The sequence below is a fragment of the Lepus europaeus genome, chromosome 4, assembly GCF_033115175.1.
Source record: "Lepus europaeus isolate LE1 chromosome 4, mLepTim1.pri, whole genome shotgun sequence".
Taxonomy (NCBI): domain Eukaryota; kingdom Metazoa; phylum Chordata; class Mammalia; order Lagomorpha; family Leporidae; genus Lepus; species Lepus europaeus.
Genome location: NC_084830.1, coordinates 137,094,397 through 137,113,938, shown reverse-complemented (window position 1 = coordinate 137,113,938; position 19,542 = coordinate 137,094,397). Strand labels below are relative to the sequence as shown.

At 47.1% G+C, this 19,542-nt stretch overlaps 1 protein-coding gene across 1 annotated transcript in view; it reads left to right on the top strand.

Annotated features, from left to right (window-relative positions):
• The window catches only part of ARHGAP26 (Rho GTPase activating protein 26), a 440,213-nt gene that overhangs the window by 211,997 nt on the left and 208,674 nt on the right, over positions 1-19,542 (top strand). Inside the window, exon 12 of the mRNA XM_062188919.1 lies at positions 16,045-16,081. Coding sequence (XP_062044903.1) covers positions 16,045-16,081 — 37 coding nt within the window. The remainder of the gene's footprint in view (positions 1-16,044; positions 16,082-19,542) is intronic.

The following is a 19,542-nucleotide window of genomic DNA, read 5'->3' as shown; positions in this document are numbered from 1 at the left end:
TATGTCAGTTAAGCATGCATTTTAATGTCGGGAGCAGAAAACCCAACAGTGGTCTAAAAAGACGAGGGTCTTTGGGCACTGAGGTGCTGGAGAGGCCTTCTGGGACAGATGGGAGGTGCCGGGAAGCTGCCAGACAGTTCTGACTGTCTTTCTGCTCCTCCATTCTTAGGGCACAGGCGTTGGTCCTCCTTGTCACTTACTGCTGCACCGTCCGCCTCTTGTCTGTGTTTCAGCCAGGGAGGAGGAAGGTGGGAAGAAGTGACAGAAGTGGTGTGTGTGTCAAAGAAACAAAGGTTTTCCAGAAATCTGCTTATGTCTCACGGGCTAGAGTTGGGTCATGTTCTTACCTAAGGGGTCAGCAATGTTTAGTGCTGTGACGTTTTGCTTCTACTTATCAGGGGTCTCGGAGGTCTGCCATTAAGGAAGAAGGGAAAATGGATATTTTATGGACACCTAGCAGTACCCATCACATCGTGTTTCTATGTCTTATTCCACAACCAGAAGTCATTGGGTAATTTACAATGTCTTTTGATAATATCAAGAAAATTGTGAATGTTCTCCTCAGAGAAATGGGTAAATACAGCAAATTTCACACGGGAGTCCCAAGAAGTTTACATGTCACTGAAACCAGTTGTTGAGCTACTGTTTGTGCTTGTTTTCTTAGCTTAACTTCATAGAGCAGTTGTGCTTGGTGAACACACGTATGCATCTCTGGTGTTTGCTCTCCACCCACACTGCCAGTTTATGCTTCTGGGAGTCACCTACGGGAATGCTCATTTACCTGAGCCCACATCTGTCTTGGGTATTACCAATGAAGAAGAAATCCTTAATTTTTTCAAAAGGCAAAAGATAGCATTTTTAAAAGATTGATTTATTTAAAAAGTACAGTGATAGGGAGAGAGGGAAGGAGAGAGAGGGAGAGAGATATCTCCTATCTGCTTGTTCACCTCCCCAAGGGCCAGCATGGCTGGGCTTGGACAGGCTGAAGCCAGCAGCCTGGGTCTCCTATGTGGGTGGCCCAGGCTCAGGCTCTGGGCCGTCTTCCACTGCTTTCACAGTCTCATTAGCAAGGAGCTGGATTGGAAGTGGAACAGCTGGAACTGCACCAGTGGTCATTTCAGAGGCAGGAGTTGCAGGTATAGCTTAACTTGCTGCACCACAGTGCCGGCACCTATATAGCACTATGATTTTGATTTCTTAGAAACTTTTCTGTTGAGTTTGAATATTCCTTTTTTTTTAAATTGAATGTTGATCTTTCTTTTTTCAATTGCTTATCCTTTGTCCTTTTTTTTTCTTTCTCGCATATTTACTCTTTTCATTCATGGTAAGATTTCTTTACGTATGAAGGCTATGAGCTACTTTATATATTCTACCTTTGCTTAAAATCAGCCCCATTTTAAGGTGAATATTTACCTGAGATTTGTTTTGGCATCAGAACATTAAGGGGAGATCTACCTTGATTTTTTTTTTTCTTCCAAAGGATTGTTAACATTATTTACTGAAGAACTCATTATTTTGAAGACAGAGGTTTTAGTAATGGTTGTTTGAAATGCGTGGAGTGTGTAAAAGTTGGCCACTATTACAGCTGAATCTGTCTAGTGAGCTGCTGTGCTTGAAGGCACCGTGCATTTCCATGGCTGACACAGTGCTGGGGATGAGGAAATTTGGGTCCTGTGCCTGGCCCTGATGCTTAACTGTGTTGTCATGAGCAAGCATAAGTGAGCAGTTTGATGCTTAAAATGATGGTCGGCAGATGGCGGTTTGTTCTTCCCAGATTTGAAGTCCTTCGTTTATTTTCAATGATATAATCACTCAGGGTGATTGGGTTGGCACTTTTTAATGTTAATGTAACCTGATTCTGGGCTGTGCATTGACAGCATTTTAGATATCATTCATCTGACATTTATTAAATGCTCACCGTGTGCAAAACATTCTGGGATCTACACGGATAAATCTGTTTCCTCCCTGTTACTTCAGAGTGGAAGAGATCAATGTGAGGTGTGAATCCTGTGCTTTTGAGCAATCAGAAATGAGCTTAGACTGAGGAAGTTGAAGGCAGCTTTGTAGAGGACGCACAAAAGGACTTTCTTGTCAAGAAGTAGAAAGGAGGACTCTTAGACACCGGAGCGTCCGGTAGGTGTAGGTCATGGCCAGCTGTTTCATGGTGCTGCTTGTGGATCTGGGGAGGGGCAGGTGGCCTTCGGAGAGGAGCTGTTGGGGCCAGCTTGTCGGAGAGTGCACGTGGGAGTGTAGGCCTTGCATTACAAGGGGCGGTGTGGCCGTGCGCGTCCTTGAGCCGAGGGGATTTCAGAGCTGGGGCCAGTGAAGGATGAGCAGGCGAGAGTGGTTATCCAGGGTGGAGATGCCTCGAGAGAGGAGTGTGGCAACTGTCAGGGAAGGGGCGGACACAGCCGCAGTGCTGAAAAGGCATCCGCTGACTGCCAGTGTGATGAGGTTTGGGTGGAAAAGGTGGGATTTTAAGACCTGAGATCCCGGCTACTGGTTTGAGATAGGGATGAGTAACTACTGCTTCCTGAACATTTATTGTGTGTGTGTATCACTCATACAGGTGTGCTGCTGCCATCCTGTCCTCATTTTAGTCGTGTGGTCTAGGGACAGGGAGATGTCGCAGTGAGGAAGTAGCACTTGCTGTGTGAATGTGGTACCTTCCCCTTATCCCCCTCCCCCTTCCTTCCCGCTGTGGCCTTGCTGACAGCCAGCTCAAAACAAGGACCAATTTAGCAGCTTATTCAGACACTCCAAGGCGCTACCCCATCTGTTGTTTCCAGAGCCTCTGGTGGTGCCAGGAGGGATGGACCCTGCGGTTCAGAGAAGTTCTCAGAGATTCTAACAAGCAGTTAGAGATGGAGATCTGCTGGGGCCGGGAGGCAGGAGTGGCGCCCTCTGCAGAGAGGTGTTTTTGAAGTTGTTGGAATGGATGAGATGCCTCAGTGTTGTGTGTGGAGAGATTGAGATAACTAAAGAGGCTCAAGGAAGGAGTCTTGGAATTTTTAAAGAGTGGGCTCTGGAGCTCTCATACATCTACTGGTAGCATTGCCGTCTGCAAAGTTGGTTGAACACACATGTAACCTACAACAGACTGGTGGAATTACTCTGCTGTTAGCCCCAAACCTTCCATGGGCAATATGTAATGAATGAACAGAGCTGTTTTCCAAAAAACTCTCTGTCTCTCTGTGTTTCTATGTTTACATATATGAGTAGTTGGATGTAATGTCCATACACATATATAGTTGATGCTTATTTTTCATGTATTCCATATTTGTAAATTTGTCTTCTCACAATCATTTGTGGGCATGCTAAGAGTAGTGAAAAATTCAGGTCATTCAATGCACGTGTTCCCAGCTGACATCACACAAGATGTTCCGGTTGGCCTGACCTGTCTGTCTACACCTGGAGGCAAAAGGGAATGAATTCTGACTGTGGTCGAGGGGGCAGGGGACCCACAGCTGGAGAGCGGGGGCTATTCCTAAGGATTGGTAGACACACATTGGTTGGCCAGAGAGCCAAGGCCCACCTCCAAGGGCGTGGTGGTCCCCACCTTTCCCTAATCATTGTTGGGGAAATTCTGGGGAATCTTTATTAGCCCCTCTGTTTCACCCTGTATAGAGATGAACAAGGGCTCCACCCAAAACCTTTTGGCTTCTGTAGAACTCTAAGACTTCTGGGATCTACAGGTCTGTTTTGCAAACTCCATTCTGAAGCTCCTTGGGAGTTGTAAGAAAATGGAGATTCCCTCTGTGGTTCCAGCTAGGGTGTTCCTGCCCACCCCCACTCGGAGCAGTGGAACAGGAGTGAATATTCTCAGGACCCTGTGATGCACACACGGCCCAGTTTCTGGAGTATTTCTCCATTTGGAGTAGGAAACACAGTTTGAAGTTGTCATATCTAGAAATTGAGTGTTCTGAACTCACAGCTGCCCATGGAAAATGAAGTCCCTATCCCCTGTTCCTGTGTTTGGTAGCATTGCCCTGCTGGAACTCAATGATGTCACCATAGTGCTCTGAATTCATGCTACTTCAGTCAGCCTCCAATTACAATGCAGATGACCAGTGCCACCAGTGCTTGAAATCCTATGGAGGAAGGAGGGACTGGGAGTTGACAGGAGCAGCCTTGGGCCGTGGCATCTCCTGGGCAGGACCTGAGACCTCATGACCTCCCCCTTCAGGACACGGCATTTGCTCTGAGAAATTTCTCGTTTGCCGTTTTCCAAAGCACAAATGAGCAAGGTCCATCTTCTGCCAAAGGGCCCATGTAACCATTTCCAAAGACATGGGGGTGGGCCCCTCACCCCATGGAAACCTGTGCTGATGGACCCATGGGTTCACGCTCGCCTTTGAGTGTTGCATCTGTGAGAAGCCTGGAAATGTGGGAGCAAGGTGACATGTTCACGGTGGCACAGCGAGCCGGCCACAGCCTGCATTCCTGCCAGCTCTGCATTTGCTCTTCAGTGCGCCTGCCCTGCTGCAGCCTTTGCAAGTTGCCTGAAATACTTTTCGGATTTGTATGTTACTTAGATTCCTTTTTTGCATCCAGTTTTTGTTTACCTTGGCCATGGCTCTCATTGTGGTTGAAAGCTAGGGAAGTTGCTTATAGGGGTTTTCAGGATTTCTGAATTTGAAATGCAAGGAAGTTGCATAACCTTGCAGTGTTTCCTTTTCTTGTTGCTTGCTTGTTACCCAAAATACAGTAGTTCCTTCTTGGCGCGTGAAGGAATTTGGCAGATCCTACCCTCTGATGGGCTGTTGTGGTCGAGAGAGGCACTCTTATCCTGGTTTGAGGTTGAATTTTTCTTGAGGTCGAACAACAAAGCTTCCTGAGTGATAACTATGGCAACAGCGTTTATGTAACAGACACATCACAGCCCAGGCAGGGGCACGGGGAGCACCCACGATATTCTGTGTTAGTGGCCCCAGAAACATTGTGCTTCATTCCCCAGGACTGAAAACAAGTTAAGAGGCTTGGCCTACCCACTTGGCTGGATTGTTTGGGTGTCACCTACCGCCCACTTGCTCCATGAGGTGCTGTTTTGCCTTTCACCTTGAAATTATGTCAGCTTAGCTTGAGATGGCTCAGAGAGAAGGGCAGTGAGCACCAATGGCACTGAAAATGTGGAAGCATTGCTGTAAGAATAATCTGCTCATCAAGGTCATGTGACCTGCTTCTGACCTGGCAAGGGAGCGTGCATCCTCTGTCTTGAGCCCCTTATCCTTTAATCAGCAGCCGTTTCTCTGACACTGACTTAGATGCCAGATATATATACCCATGTTCTTCCCTAGAAGAGTACGACTGACTTTGTTATCAAGGCGTTGATTGCAAATAGCGAGACGTTGTGTTCAGCAGTATGGCACTGTGTAGATCAGCCTGCAGGAGCCAGGAGAGGTCCAGGAAGGGAGAGGGTAGCATGGCCTGCAGCCCTCTAACAAGTTAAGAAAACTTCAGGGAGTAGGGAATAGAGGAATAGGATTTTTGAGCATTTTTAGGCACTATGAGAACTATTTTTAATCCTGGTACTCTCAAAGTAAGTATTATTACTTAGCTCTACTTTAAAATGAAAAAACAAACTCAGGAATGTGAAATGATCATTTAAGGTCACAGAGCTCCAATGTGGTGGAACTGGACACAAGGCCAAGTCTGTCCTCCACCCGGCTCTGCCTCATCCAAGTGCTGTTCTCCTGTTGTGGACTCTGCCCATGGCCTGCATGTGCAGGTGAGAGGACAGCCAGCAACCATTAAACCCCAGAGCACTGGCAGCTCTCAGCCAGGAGTGCCCGGGACTGCCTTCTGGGCGAGAGCAAGCTGACTGCCGCGTGTGAGGGTGGCACTGGGGCAGCTCGCTGCTCTAGTGGGTACCTCCAAGAGCTCTTCACTGTCACTTATTTGTATCCTGTCGGAATCCGCCTTCCTGGGACTCCACCCTGACCTTCATCCCTCTTCCCAGTAGTGGGGCTCCCCTTCCTCCAAATGAGAGCCCTTCAAGAATTTGAAGACCAGTATTGTGATGTCCGAAAGGCTTCTTTTTTGCAACCAAAGCTGTGGTTTAGGGAAACACCTCTTGTAGGAGCAATGTGTAGGACGTATTAGAGCAGAGAGGGACACACACACTCACACACACCCAGAAAGACTCCACAGAAAGCCATTGTCAGAGTCCAGGTGAGAAAGCAAAGAAAACCTGATCGAGGACACTAGAAAAATGAATGGGCGTGAGACGTGGGTCCTGAGTAACAACCGTTACAGAACTGAGAAACTTGGAACTAATTGGATATGTGAGACAGAACGTAAGGATGGCAAGAATATAGCTTCTTTCCCTTCCTACTTCTTTTGGCCTTTTTTCTCCTTCCTTCTAGAATTCCCTTTAACACTCAAATGTTATGTGCTTTTTAAAATATGCCCCAACTCTTGACTGTAAGCAACAGGAAAACGCTGATTGAAGAGGCTGTTACTGGTTCACTCACAGGGTACGGGGAGACTCTCCGATACATGTGGAGCAGAGGGCTCACAGCACCTCCCCTCCAACTGTACCTCTGCTCTTTTTTTTTTTTTTTTTTTTTTAGTTTATTTTTTCTTTCTTTTTTTTTGTTTAAACTCAGGCTTTGCCTGTGTGGTGGCAGAGTTGGCCACAAAAGCTCCAGGCATGAATGTATCCCACTCTGACGAGGCCTCATTTCCAACACTGGTCGTAAAAAGTATGAGAAGTGATTATTGTTGGCTGTGCTTGGCCTGGGCAGATCACGTGTACGGTGGGATTTACAGTCTGGATCACACAGCCAGAGCTGAAGATGGACTTGGGATGGGCCCCACCGAGACCACATGGGCTGAGGGTGGTGGTGTGTGTGTGGCTCCCCAGGAGAGCAAGGTTCATGATAATGAGCAGTAGCGGTAGCATTTTTTTCTGTCCAGCCTCACTGGGCCCTTTGTACCTGGAAGGCCCAAAGCAGCAGGCAGGGCTTGAACTCATTGAAAAGGAAGTTGCTTTTTCTCTCCATCCTCATTGTCACATCATGTTGCCCAGCAGTTGTGCAGGCACTGAACTGCTGCGGTGTGGCTGAGCAGGAAGGCTTCGAGGGCTGTCCAAAGCTAGCCCTGTGACTTTAAGAGCCTGGTCATTTGGTTACATTTTGCTGGATGCTTTACGTTAGACGCCGAGGCAGCGAGTACAGGAGAGGAGACATGGCACAGGGATAGGAATCCATTTCTTAGCTCTCATTTCAGAACTCGCCCTTGGTACCATGGACTCAGAAGCTGTTTGTGCGTTTATTGTCACTTGCTGGTTGTGGAGCTAACATGTCACAGTGGATCCTAGAGAGTAAATGGTGATGGGAGGGATTTTGATAGCCTTGTGATAAGCCAGATGAGATAAATCTGTTTTGTATTTTCTCTTGATGAGGCCTGAATTGTATATTTTTGTTCCTGTGTCAGGTAAAGATTCATTTTCCAGGGGCCGGCACCATGGCTCACTTGGTTAATCCTCTGCCTGTGGCACTGGCATCCCATATGAGCACTGGGTTTCTAGTCCCGGCTGCTCTTCTTCCAGTCCAGCTCTCTGCTGTGGCCCGGGAAGGCAGTGGAGGATGGCCCAAGTGCTTGGGCCCTGCACCCGCCTGGGAGACCAGGAAGAAGCACCTTGCTCCTGGCTTCGGATCAGCACAGCGCTGGCCGTGGGGCCATTTGGGGAGTGAACCAACGGAAGGAAGACCTTTTTCTCTGTCTCTCTTTCTCTTTCTCTCACTTATCTATAACTCTACCTGTCAAATAAAAAAAAAAAGATAATTAATTATACAGGTTAGTTAAAAAAAAAAAAAAAAAGAGAGAGATTCATTTTCCAAATGTTGAAAAGAGAGACGAGGTCACTTGGAAACTATCCGTCCGGGCATGCCTGCTTTCTGGCCAGTGCTTGGCCTCCTCAGCTCCAGCATGGGGATTTTTAAAATTTTAACTTCCCTCTCGTTTCTTCTGTTCAGAAACCGTTTATCCAGCTAGTGTGGATAAAGGCTTACTGTATGCCAGTTACCAAACCCTCTTCATGTGTAATTCTGCCACACCAGAGGAAGGTCTTGATATTGGTTCAGCAATAGGTCGTTGGCAAGTGCCATCACATGTGTTTTTATTAGCTTCAGACATTTTTGTTTTTTGAAGATTTATTTTAATTGTCTAAAAGGCAGAGTTCTAAAAAGAGAGGCAGAGAGAGAGAGAGAGAGAGAGAGAGAGAGGGAGGTGTCTTCTATCTGCCGGTTCACTCCAGTTGCCCACAACAGCCTGGGGTAGGGTAGGCCAAAGCTAGGAGCTAGGAATTCCATCTGGGTCTCCTGTGTGGGTGGCAGGGTCCACCCCTTGCCCATCGTCTGTTGCCTCCCAGGCACATGAGCAGGAAACTGGATTGGAAGTGTGGAGTAGCTGGAACTCTAACTGGCACTCCAGTATGGGACGCAGGTGTCCAGACTGGAGGCTTACCCCGCTGCACCACACGTCCGCTACTCAGAGCTTCACTTTTGAGAGAGCCTCACCGAGACAGCAAATGCAATGCCAGGAGCAGCAGAGGGAGAAAGCCAAGGGGGAGTGGGTGCTGGCTGAGAAACAGTAGAGTGGCAGTGGCTATTTTATTCTGTTCTTTTGAGCACTGTCAGCCCCCAGACATGGTGAGGAGAGCCACATGCGAGATGGAGAAGCAGCACCCACCCCTGGGCAGGCATTTGGCCGCTGCTCAAATGGATTTTAGCTCCACTCTAGTGAGATTCAAAAAGTGCTTCTCAAAAGCTTTTCTGAGGGTGGCCTCTGGCCCGCCAGTGAAAAGAGAGGTGTTCTCCATCCAGAAATTCATGTCCATCATTGGATTTTATGCATGGTGTTCCATAGACCAAGGGAGTCTTACTAGCAACTTCTCAGGGGTGTTATTAACAGTTCCTAAACTTAGCCTCAAGTTTGCCCAGTGTTCCGATGTGGCGTTCTGCTGTGCAGTCTGCCATACGGTCTGGGCAGCCCTGGCTAGTTCTCTGTGTGCTCAGAGTTTTTAGGAAGGATGTTTTTGGGGCGTTTTCAAGTGTCTCAGGCTGGTTGTGGTTTTCAATTACTGCCATATCATGTATTAATTGGAAGTTTGTAGAATCACTGTTGTGTTTAAATTGGGTGGAAATTTTGTTCTTACACAATGATTACATTGTTGCCATTTTAATTACAGCTTAGTTTGTCTTGAGTTTGACTTAGCCTGTCTTGAGTTTCTTTGTTAAATGCCAGGCTATTTTTCCTCTGGAAAGTAGAACTGGGTGGGGAAGTTGTATGAAGCTGTGGTTGAGTACAGACTCGAGGGAGCTCCACCTGGTTCAAACCCCAGCTCCATCACTTGCTAGCAGTGTAACCTTTGTTAAGTTAATAAACTTGCTGGACTGTAGGAAGCAGAGGCAGTGGTAGTACTGCAAGGCTTGAAGATGAAAGAGAATGATTCTTACAGACTCTGAGCATAGTTCATGGCACATGAAAATATGGTTGATTGGTGGTGGGCAGTTATTTTTACTTTTGTTTGCTGTTAAAAAAGAGTTGTAAGCCATTGTTCTGAAGGTTGACCTTAGATTGTCTCCTCTCCCTTCCCTTCATGCCTGAATTTCAGTTGCTGTATCACAGTACCAGTGAGACCTGTGTCCCTGGCTTCCTCAGACTGCATCCCCAACGTTAGCCATTTATCTACATTTCCATCAACAGGAGAGGTTGGTCGTTTTGTTCTTTAAATGAAAGGTGTGACAAGAAGGACAGAAGAGGATGGTGGTGATGAAGATACAGAACTTTGTATAGAATGCTCTGTGTAGGCACAGAATTCGCATTCTCTGCTAAATATTTCATTATTATTATTCCACTTAATTTTCACAACTGCAAGAGGCAGGGAGTGTTAAAATCCCCATTTTAGAAGTCCCCCTTTTAGAAATAGCAAGAAATGGAAATCTATGGATGTTAATTGATAAATATGTACAACCAACACATAGCAAAACTGGACATAAACCCTAAGCAGGCGAGTACTACACATCTGTCATCACTTACAGGGAAAACAATTAAAAAACCAACCAAAGGAAGAAACAAAAACAAGTTTTAGCAATGGTGAATCCACAGAGAGATGGGACATGATTGTGGAAGCAGACTGTGCAGTGCTTTAAGATGCTGCCCTGTGGCCCTGTCGGGTGCGTCTCCCTGTCGGTCCGTGAGGCCAGCAGCCCTGTGGTGCAGGTTCAGATATCCCAGGCGAGTGACCCTGGGGAATCACGGAAGCATTTGGTGAAGACAGTACAGTCCTGGGGGGAGCGGAGTTCTCAATCTGTTTGCCCGTGAACTTGTATGGGTAACACCTTCGTTTTGTGCACATTCTGATCCCAAGCAGGGTGTGGCCCCGTGCTCATGCAGCTGTGTGTGAGAAGAGAGTTAGACGGTTTTATCTCATTAGTGATTTGCTTATGTCTTTGACAGTGGTAAGAAGAAGAAAGCGTGTCTGTGGTTTCTCAGTACAGCCAGGATAATGGCACTGAAGGTTACTCGTAGAAGCATTCCGGGAATCCGAGTGACTCTATTCTCTCCCCATTCTCTAGGGACACAGGGATTGAGTTGGCTCGGCGGTGAGCAGAATTTATTGCAAAATCACATCTTACCGCAGAGGAAGCGTATGAAGGCTTTCCTCACTCTCCTTTGATTTATTAAATTGTACTCACGTTGTAGCTGCTGGGTAAGGACTCAGAGAATTGCGGTGTCCTGTGATTTGTATTAAAGACCTACTTTCCTGTCCCAGTGTTTATCTTCAGGCTCGAGCTCTGCGGTTCAGAGAATATGGAGTGTTACTTCTGCGCTAGGTGCCAGCTGCTTACCCGGGTTAGCGGCAGCCGCTGCAGGCAGCCGTCAGAAGGCCGTTCCCAGTTTCATTTTCTCTCTGACTCAGGGCAAGCTCGTTCTTCCGTGACTCACCTGCCCTCGCTGCCCACAGCACCTCGTCACCTCTATCGTCATCGTCATCACAGTGTCTTCGTTATCGTGGTTAGTGGTTAAGAGTTTGGGCTCTGAAGGTAGAATGTGGGAGTTGCTGTCTGGCCTCGAACTGTTTCCAGCTGTCTAACCTTGGGCAAGTGGCCCAGCTGTGTAATGCCTCAGTTTTACCGCATATATGATGGGAATGATTAGGTTGGCTGAGGACCGAACAAGACAATGTCTATAGAATGCTTGGCAGGGTGTCTTGACACATAGCAGGGCTTTTTTTAAAATCATTATTAATAAATTATTCTGCATGATTATTCTTTAATGTCCCACAGATGGACACTGATAAGATAAATACATGTAATCTCTGTTTTCTAGAAGCATGTAATTGAGTATTCACTGGTGTGGGCATTTAACAAATCTCCATGTTCAACATTCAGCAGCTACTAGAGCAGAGCTACCTCCAAATATAAAAAGCTAGATGCCTAAGAGACTTTCATGTGGCCAGGTCTTAGCTAAGCACGACAGATACACTTTTAAAAAAATATTGATTTATTTGAAAAGCGGAATGTCAGAGGGAGGGAGGGAGGGAGAGAGAGAAAGAGAGCGAGAGAGACGGGGGGGAGGGGGGGAGAAAGATGATAATACCTTCCATCTGTTTGGTTCACTCTGTAAATGGTTGCAACAGCTGGGCCAGGCTGAAGCCAAGAGTCAGGAACTCCATCTGGGGGCCAAGCACTTGGGCTATTCTCCGCTGCCTTCCCAGGCACATTAGCAGGGACCTAGGTCTGAAGTGTAGCAGGTGTACTAGCACTAGTACATTTGTACTGACACTCCAATATGGGATGCCAGTGTCACAGGCAGTGGCTTCACCCATTGCCTCCCAAAGCCAGCCCAGGAAAGATGGACTTCAAGTTATTATGGAGAGAAGGAACTTTAACTGTTTCAGTCTCTCAGGAGCCATGGTTAGGCATTGTTGAGTGGCTCTGGCTCCTTGAGTTGATACTGGGCAGTTGGGTTCCTGCCATTAAGACAGAGGCTCTGGTGAGGCCCACCTGAAAGTGGAGGAGCCTGACTTACTCTGCCAGTTGTAAGACAAAGCCACGCTATTTCAGCACACTGCTCCTCTCCCTGACCTCGGTCTGCAGCTCTGGACACCTGGGAGTGGAAGTAGTTCTCAGAGTAGGCTGACCACTTCTAGGGAGTGAATTGTGTGCCCTTGGCCAGTGTAGAAGGTCTCAGGAGCATCACAGTGGAGCAGTTGGTAACCGTGTGTGTTGGCCATGGCAGGGGAAGGCAAAGCAGGATCAGAACTTTGCTCTAGAGGCACAGAAGAGTAGCGCACCAGTCAGCAGTCTGAACCTTTGGGTAAACTCTACGGTCTCACACCTGTATCTGTAAGTGGACATGCCACTAGACCAATCTGTATGTTGGCTGCAAGGGTTAGATGTCAGGTGTGGCACTCAGTATGCAAACTCATATCCACCTGTGCTGTGCCCTCGCCACTATCTGGCCTCTGCAGTGCCGAGGCTGCTGCTCTACCCTGGACCATCCTGATAAGCTGTGTAATCAGGCAGTGCTGGCACACACAGTTTGTTAGCCTCATTTAAAAACTCATTCTCCAGGGCTTGTTTACCCAAACCAGACAGAGATGAATGGCCAGGCCTCAGAGGATCGGGCACCACGTGTTTCTGGTCCGTTGGCTTGTTGATCGCTGCTCTGCAGTTGGGGAATGTTTGGGTGTTCCAGGCAGGGGTCTCCTGAGACCCAGGGAACCTTGAAGGAAAGTAGTTTGGCATAAACTCACCTCCTAATTAAGGAGGACTGGAAGCCCTGCATTTTGCTCTTCCTTCTGGATTTCTGCCATCTATAAAGAGGAGCCAGTTTCTCTTGGCTAGAATGTTTGACTGCAGGGGCAGGCACACGTGAGACATGTGCATCTCATAACAAAATGCCGGGCTTCAGTCTCAGCTCCACTCCTGATTCCAGCTTCCGGCAAATGTGCACCCTGGGAGGCAGCTGATGATGTGTCAAGTGTTTGGGTCCCTGCCACCCCCATGGGAAACCTGGATTGATTTCCTGGTTTGGTTCCTGTCAGTGGCCTAGCCTGGTCCAGCCCCAGCTGTTGGGTACATTTGGGGAGCAAATTAATGGTTGGAAGATCAGTCCCTGTCTGTCCATCTCTATCTTTCAAATAAAAAGAAATTTTAAAAATCATCGTACATGTTTGAATTTAATGGGGGAAGTGCATTGATTGGAGGTGGATGAAAAAAGTACTTACCATAATAGTATTCCTCCCCAAAACTTCCCTTAGCCAGCTTCCCAAAGGCAGCAAAGGGCTGATCCTTGCTGTCACTCGGATCCCACTCACAGGTCACAGAGCCCTGTCCTCATCTGCTGCCTCCCACTGCCGACCACGCTGCCCCCCACTGCTTCCCGACGGCCAGGTGTTTTCCTGTGTCAGGGACTCAAATTTGTTGTGTCCCTCTGTCTTGCCATGGAGATCCTCTCATCATTCTGATCTCGTGCAAATGTCGCCTGTTCAGAGCTTTTCCCCACGCCTCAGATCCATACTGTCATCCTCTGTTGTCTCTCTTTCTGCATTTGAACTGATCATGTTTGTGCATCTGTGTGTCTCTCTCTTTTCTCCATGAATGGAAAGTAGAGCTCAAAGCTGTCTTCTTCATCTGTATCCCTGGCATCTAAAATATGGCCTGACCATTACAGGTAAATATTTGTTAAGTGCAAGAGCAAATAAGCAAATGAGTTGCATCTAACTTTGGAAAATACTGGAAGTCTTCCAACTTTGAGAGCCACACACATAAAAATGCTCGAAACAAAGGAAGGGGGCATTTGGCTACCTGGAGTCTTAGCTTCCCTCCCCAGCCCTTTCCCTCTCATAGCAGAGCTCAGCTTGAAAACCATGCTCTAGTTCAGGTTCCTCGGTTGAACAGATGATAGACAGGTTGCTGAGGGAGAACCAGCAACCGTGCACCCATGTTTCCTCAGTTACAGGTAGAAATGAGCACAGCCCGTGTGCTCCCCTCTCCCCCGATTTTTGCCTGCCCTGTGCGTTCTGTGAATGTGATGTCCTTTTCCCAGTAGAGTAGCCCATAGTGCTTGCACTTGTGTTGTGTTTCAGTATATTTCTCTTCTGCAGACTTACTTGATGCTCAGAATAAGTATCTCCCCCATTAATTGGTTTCTCCATTTATTTATTTCCCTCCTACTTGAAAGAGAACTTTCATCCACTGGTTCTCTCCTCACATGTCCACAGCAGCCAGGGCTGCAGCCCAGCCCAAGAGCTGGCTTCTGCTGCCTCCCAGGGGGCCCATTAGCTGAAAGCTGAGGGAGCCAGAGGAGCTGGGACCTGACCACTGGGCCGCACACCCCATTTCGTAGATGAGGATGCTGAAGTTGAGCAAGATGAAGTGACTGATGGTGAGACTGAGGGCCAGTAATAGTTGTTTAACTCCTTGTTTCTGGAACCTTAAATACGTGCCCGGATACCTCTTCACCCGCCACAGCCCTCCTGAAGCTCAGACGTGGATCCCTCTTACCCTTAGCTTGGAGGGAGCAGCTGCGCAGCTGCAGTCGTTTCTGGAACACGAACAGTAATGGTAAAACGGTGACTTGCTGCATTTAGAGTCTGATAATTCAGAGACCTCTTGGGTGCCTCCCTCAGCTTACTGACAGGGCACTAGAGGCCCAGAGAGGGTCACAGACTTGCTCAGTGATGCACAGGGATCCAGAGTCAAATGGCACCATTGCCAGCCATTCCCACTCGCGTTTCTTAGCAGGTGAAAATTCCTTTTTGGGGTTACTGATGCTCTTTTCCAAGATGCTTGGCGTGGTTCAGTTGGAGGTTGGCTGAGTGGTTTTCACGGAGAAAAGCCAGCAGAATCATGTGGGATTTGCTACTGCTGTTTTCTGTTATGATGACCGTCTTCATCTTAGCCTTTCTATACCTCCAGGGTCACCAAAGAAGGGCTTGGGCACTGGGTTTTTGTTTCCAAGCAGAGGTTGCGTTTAATTCAGTAATGACAGCATGCCATAGGTGGGCAACCTGTGACCTACAGACCACATCCAGCCCGTCACCTGCTTTTGAATAGCCCACGAGCCAAGTCCAGGATGTACAGATGATAATTTGCAGCTGATTGATGACAGGGAATATAATTTTGCACCTCAAATAAAATGTCGCAGTCTCTCTTTAACAATTCAGTTCTTCTGTTGAGACTTTTATTCCGAAAGCTCCAGTCAATGATAAATCTTAAAACTTGACGGCACATATTTTGTGGGGATTTGTTTCCATGCTTGTTATGTGGGTGCCTGCATGGTGCCTTTTGACCTTCAAAACCCCAAATGTTTACTGTCAAGCCCTTCGCAGAAAAACCTTGCTGACCCTTGCAGTGTGTCATTGCCTGTTTAAGTTGGGACGCTTCCCTGCTGAGGATTTCTATGAATCATTTAAGGGCTTTTTATTGTAAACACAATATATTCTCCTTAAAACATTCACATTTACAGAAGAGTATTAAGTGAAAAGTGGCCTGTCCTCAGCCGGCAGGAATGCATCTTTGTGCCGGCTTTGACTTTAGCTGGCCAGGAGACCTTAGGTAACCCCATGGGCCTCAGAGCATCCCTCTGTAAAGCAGTGGTCGTGACACCTCTCACCCAGAGGACTGCTGTTCGTGTTGGTGGGAACCCTTCATTGTGAATGGCTTAGCACATGGCCTGACGTACAGTTCGTGCCCAGTGATTTGTACCTAGGTTTTAAAGTGCTCTCCTTTTTCATTTATTTACATACATACCCAGCATATTTGCTTTTTTTAAAAAAAAGATGCAGTATGACGTTCTTTTTTCAACAGTGAGGTTCCACAGGGGATTCTGACACACACACAGTAAAGAACAGTTAATGTAAACACTGGGGAGAACATCATTATTGAAGAGGTTCATATTTGGGGGTCAGAAATCACCTTCCATTTTATGATACAAACTGGGGAAAGAGGGAAGGTAATGTTTATCTGCAGCAAACCCAGAGCGCAGTAGCAGGTGCACACAAGTAAGTTTTCAATTTCTGTTTTCCAGGTCTACAACTCGAACAAAGACAATCAGAACGAAGGGAGTAAGTATGATGCGGGAGTGATTTTTTCCAGCTGGGGGTTGGGAGAAGTTGCTGCTCCCGGGATGGACCACCAGGAGGTGCTGTGGGCATGTTGGGGCAGCCCCATTTCCCTAGTACAGCGCCGAGATGCTTCCACCCAGACTTTCCACATCACTGGCTGCAGAGGGACATTCAGTGAGCCTGGCTGGCAAGGCGGCAATGACACCTTACATTTACATGGCCCTTCACACTTTACAAAGCTTCTCATGTATATTATCTCACTTAATCCTCGGTCTTCCTAATACGGCAGCTCCAGTCACCACTTAAAAGGCACTTAATCCAATAATACCCAATTCCTCCAGAGCCTTATCCTGGGGAAAAGCCAGAGGTGCTCTTGCCTCCTGCACAGCCTCGATCAAAGAGCTGGAGACACAGTGACTGCCTTAGGTGGTTGGTTAATAACCCTGTTTTCCTCATGACCTCCTTTGGAGATGGTGATCCTGTCATGATACTTCTGTCTGTCTGATGGACACGTTCCTGGGCAGCCTGTGTGGAATACATAGCGTGTTCCTCCCGCTGCCGGCTCTGAGCACTCGGGTGAATTGTGATTTCCAAGGCTACACCTATAGCCTTGTGGAGGCCATGGGATTCAAATGAAGTTGCTGCTAGGAAAGTGCTGGGTTGATTATCGCCCTGGTGCACAGGAGAAAAACCAAATCCCTTCCAGGCTGCTGCAAGGATACAAAGGAAATGCTATAAAGTCTGCCTGGAGAAGTCCCAAGGTAGCCCTACCACTAAATCCAGCTGTGTTAGGAAAATTCACAGAAGGGTGTCTCTTCATGTGGACAAAAGAATGAACTAGTTTTTGGGAAAGCCCAGAAAAGATAGCTTATGTCTCTCCTTTCATTTTCTATGAAATGAAGATTTTACCCAGAGTTTAATGTAAAATATTAAATAATTCCAAATGGCTGCTGTTGGTAGATTGAGTGGCATTTACAAGATGAGAAACAATTTTTCTCCCAAAAATTGAGCAAAGGAAAACATTTTTTAATAGGGAAACAAATAATTCTCCCCCAGCTCCCCTAGATCACATAGGATTCTTTTAGAACAACTGAAGTCTACTGTGGTCTACGTAGATAAAGCAACAGAAGCAGAAGCAACAGTAGTGACATTGAAGGAATATGGGAGGCCACAGGGTGGCTCACAGTGTTGCCGGAGGAGCTGAAGAACCAGGCTTGAAGACAGACCAGCTCTGGAGACACAGCAGCCAGGAACCAGTGAGAAAGAGCCTTCTGGATAGTATTTGCACGATGATAAAGCTATCAGCTGTTTGTATTCCTTGCCTCACTCTGCAGAAGATTCAGATTCCATCAGATTGGTTTAGCTTGGACCCACCCAGGCTGAAAACAACAAGGCTTGACTGACATTTTCGTGAGTCCTACAGAAAACTGGAGCTGGGTAGTTTCCCAAAGGGAAGTCGGGGACGCCACCAGGACAAGAGGGGCTGGATGCCAAGCAGGCCAGATTCACAGATGCCCACGCCAGGTCCCAACCTGCAGCACCCTGCATCTGTAGTGAAGAACCCAGGAGCTGTGAGGGATGGGTTGCAGTTAAGGGAGACCCTTGCACATCTTGTGGCCCGCTGAGCCTGCTTCTGTCTGCTGCAGGGCCAATAGATGGAAGAATGGCTGTGATTGAGCTGGTTGACATGCCAGCTGGCTCTGCCATTTCTGTAAGGCATATGGAAACCTTCAGAAAGTGAGCATGTTTCAACTCAACAGTTTGTCCTAAAGAAACAGTTAGACAAGTGCAAAGATGTTTATGCAATAAAGATGTTATTGGAGCACTGGGAATAATAGCAAAGAACTGGAAACAATCTACACATCCAAAGGATCTGGTAAATAAACCATGGAATTGTATGCACTCTTTGAAAAAAAATGAAAGAAATGCATTTGCAGAAATAGCACCTGTAGTGTATTGTTAATTGAATGTTTTAAAAATTAGGCTATCGAGCAACATTTAGTAGTAAAATGAATTATTTGACTCTTCTTGCTATTTGAAAGATAAGTGGTGATAGAGTTATCAGATTCTTATGTCTGGCTGGAGGGTGGAGTTTTGGGAGGTACTGCCCTTCTACTGAATTCAGTATTTTTCTGTAGTTTACGTTGTCTACAATCATAGTTATTAATAGATAGCATTAAGTGGTCACCTGCTGTGTGTCAGGCAGTAGGGGTACACTGTATACATTAGCTCATTTAATGCTTCCAGCACCCCTGAGGTGTTTTTGACCTAGTGTGCAGTTGTGTAAGTTGGGGTTACTAAGTTGAGGGGACACAGTATGGTCTAAGTTTTCTCTGACTCCAGAGACTCTACTGATAAACATAAGAACAGTCTACCACCCTTCAGAAAAGAACATTATGAAGAGTTCCATTTTGGAAAAGATAGACCCTTGGAACATTTTATTCCCACGTGGCGTTATTCAGAGTTGGGGAGTTGCTTGCGCTGGTGTCCAGTGATTCTCCAGTTGTTTACCTTTCATCCAGTAAGCAGGAGAGAAAAAGGTGGGTTAACAAATACCGACCACTTTTTCAGGAGCACTTCAGATATCCGTAATTTCTCCTTTTTAAAGGATTTACTTATTTATTTGAAAGGCAGATTTAGAGAGAGCGAAATCTTCCATCTGCTGATTCACTCCCCAGTTGACCACAACAGCCATGGCTGGGCGAGGCCAAAGCTAGGAGCCAGGACTTTCAATCCCAGTCTCTCACATGGGTGCAGGGGCCCAAGGACTTGAGCCATCTTCAGCTGCTTTCTCAGGCCGTTAGCTGGATCAAATAGAGCAGCCAAGACTCCAACCGGTGCCCATATGGGATGGCGGCATTGGAGGTGGCAGCTTAACCTGATATGCCACAACCCCAGCCCTGAGGAGTCTTTTTTCCATGGTATTACTTGACACTCATTTCTAAGCTGGCAAAGCCAAAGTGGTGGTCTGGACCGGTGCTGCCTCACTTTGGCCGCTAGGACTTCTTTTCTACATCATTCTGTGCCTTAGCTCCCCCTACGCAATGAGGCTCTGGACTTGGGTCTCTTGTGTGCAGTCATTTGCAGTTTCAGCCCCGGTCAGCTGCGAGTGCTCACCTGCCACAGGTGGCACGATTGCCCCGGGCTGTAGTTCGGCCACCCTCTTTAAATTCTTCTAAAGGTAAGACGTCTGATAAATTTCAGACTGAACATTGTTTATTTTTTTCTCCCCAACCGAATTCCAAATGTGTATGCACACCAATTCCAGATTTTCCTTCTTGTCTTGGAAATATTTTGGTAGGAATTTGAATGCAAACATTTTATCACAGAGCCGGAGCGTTTTGAAGAAGGGGCAGATAGCAGAAGGGAATTTGCTGGGGATACTTCTGAATCAGCCACTTTCATCTCAGAGTTTCTCCCAGGGCGGACAGTGCCAGCGGTCAGATGGGCCATAAATAATG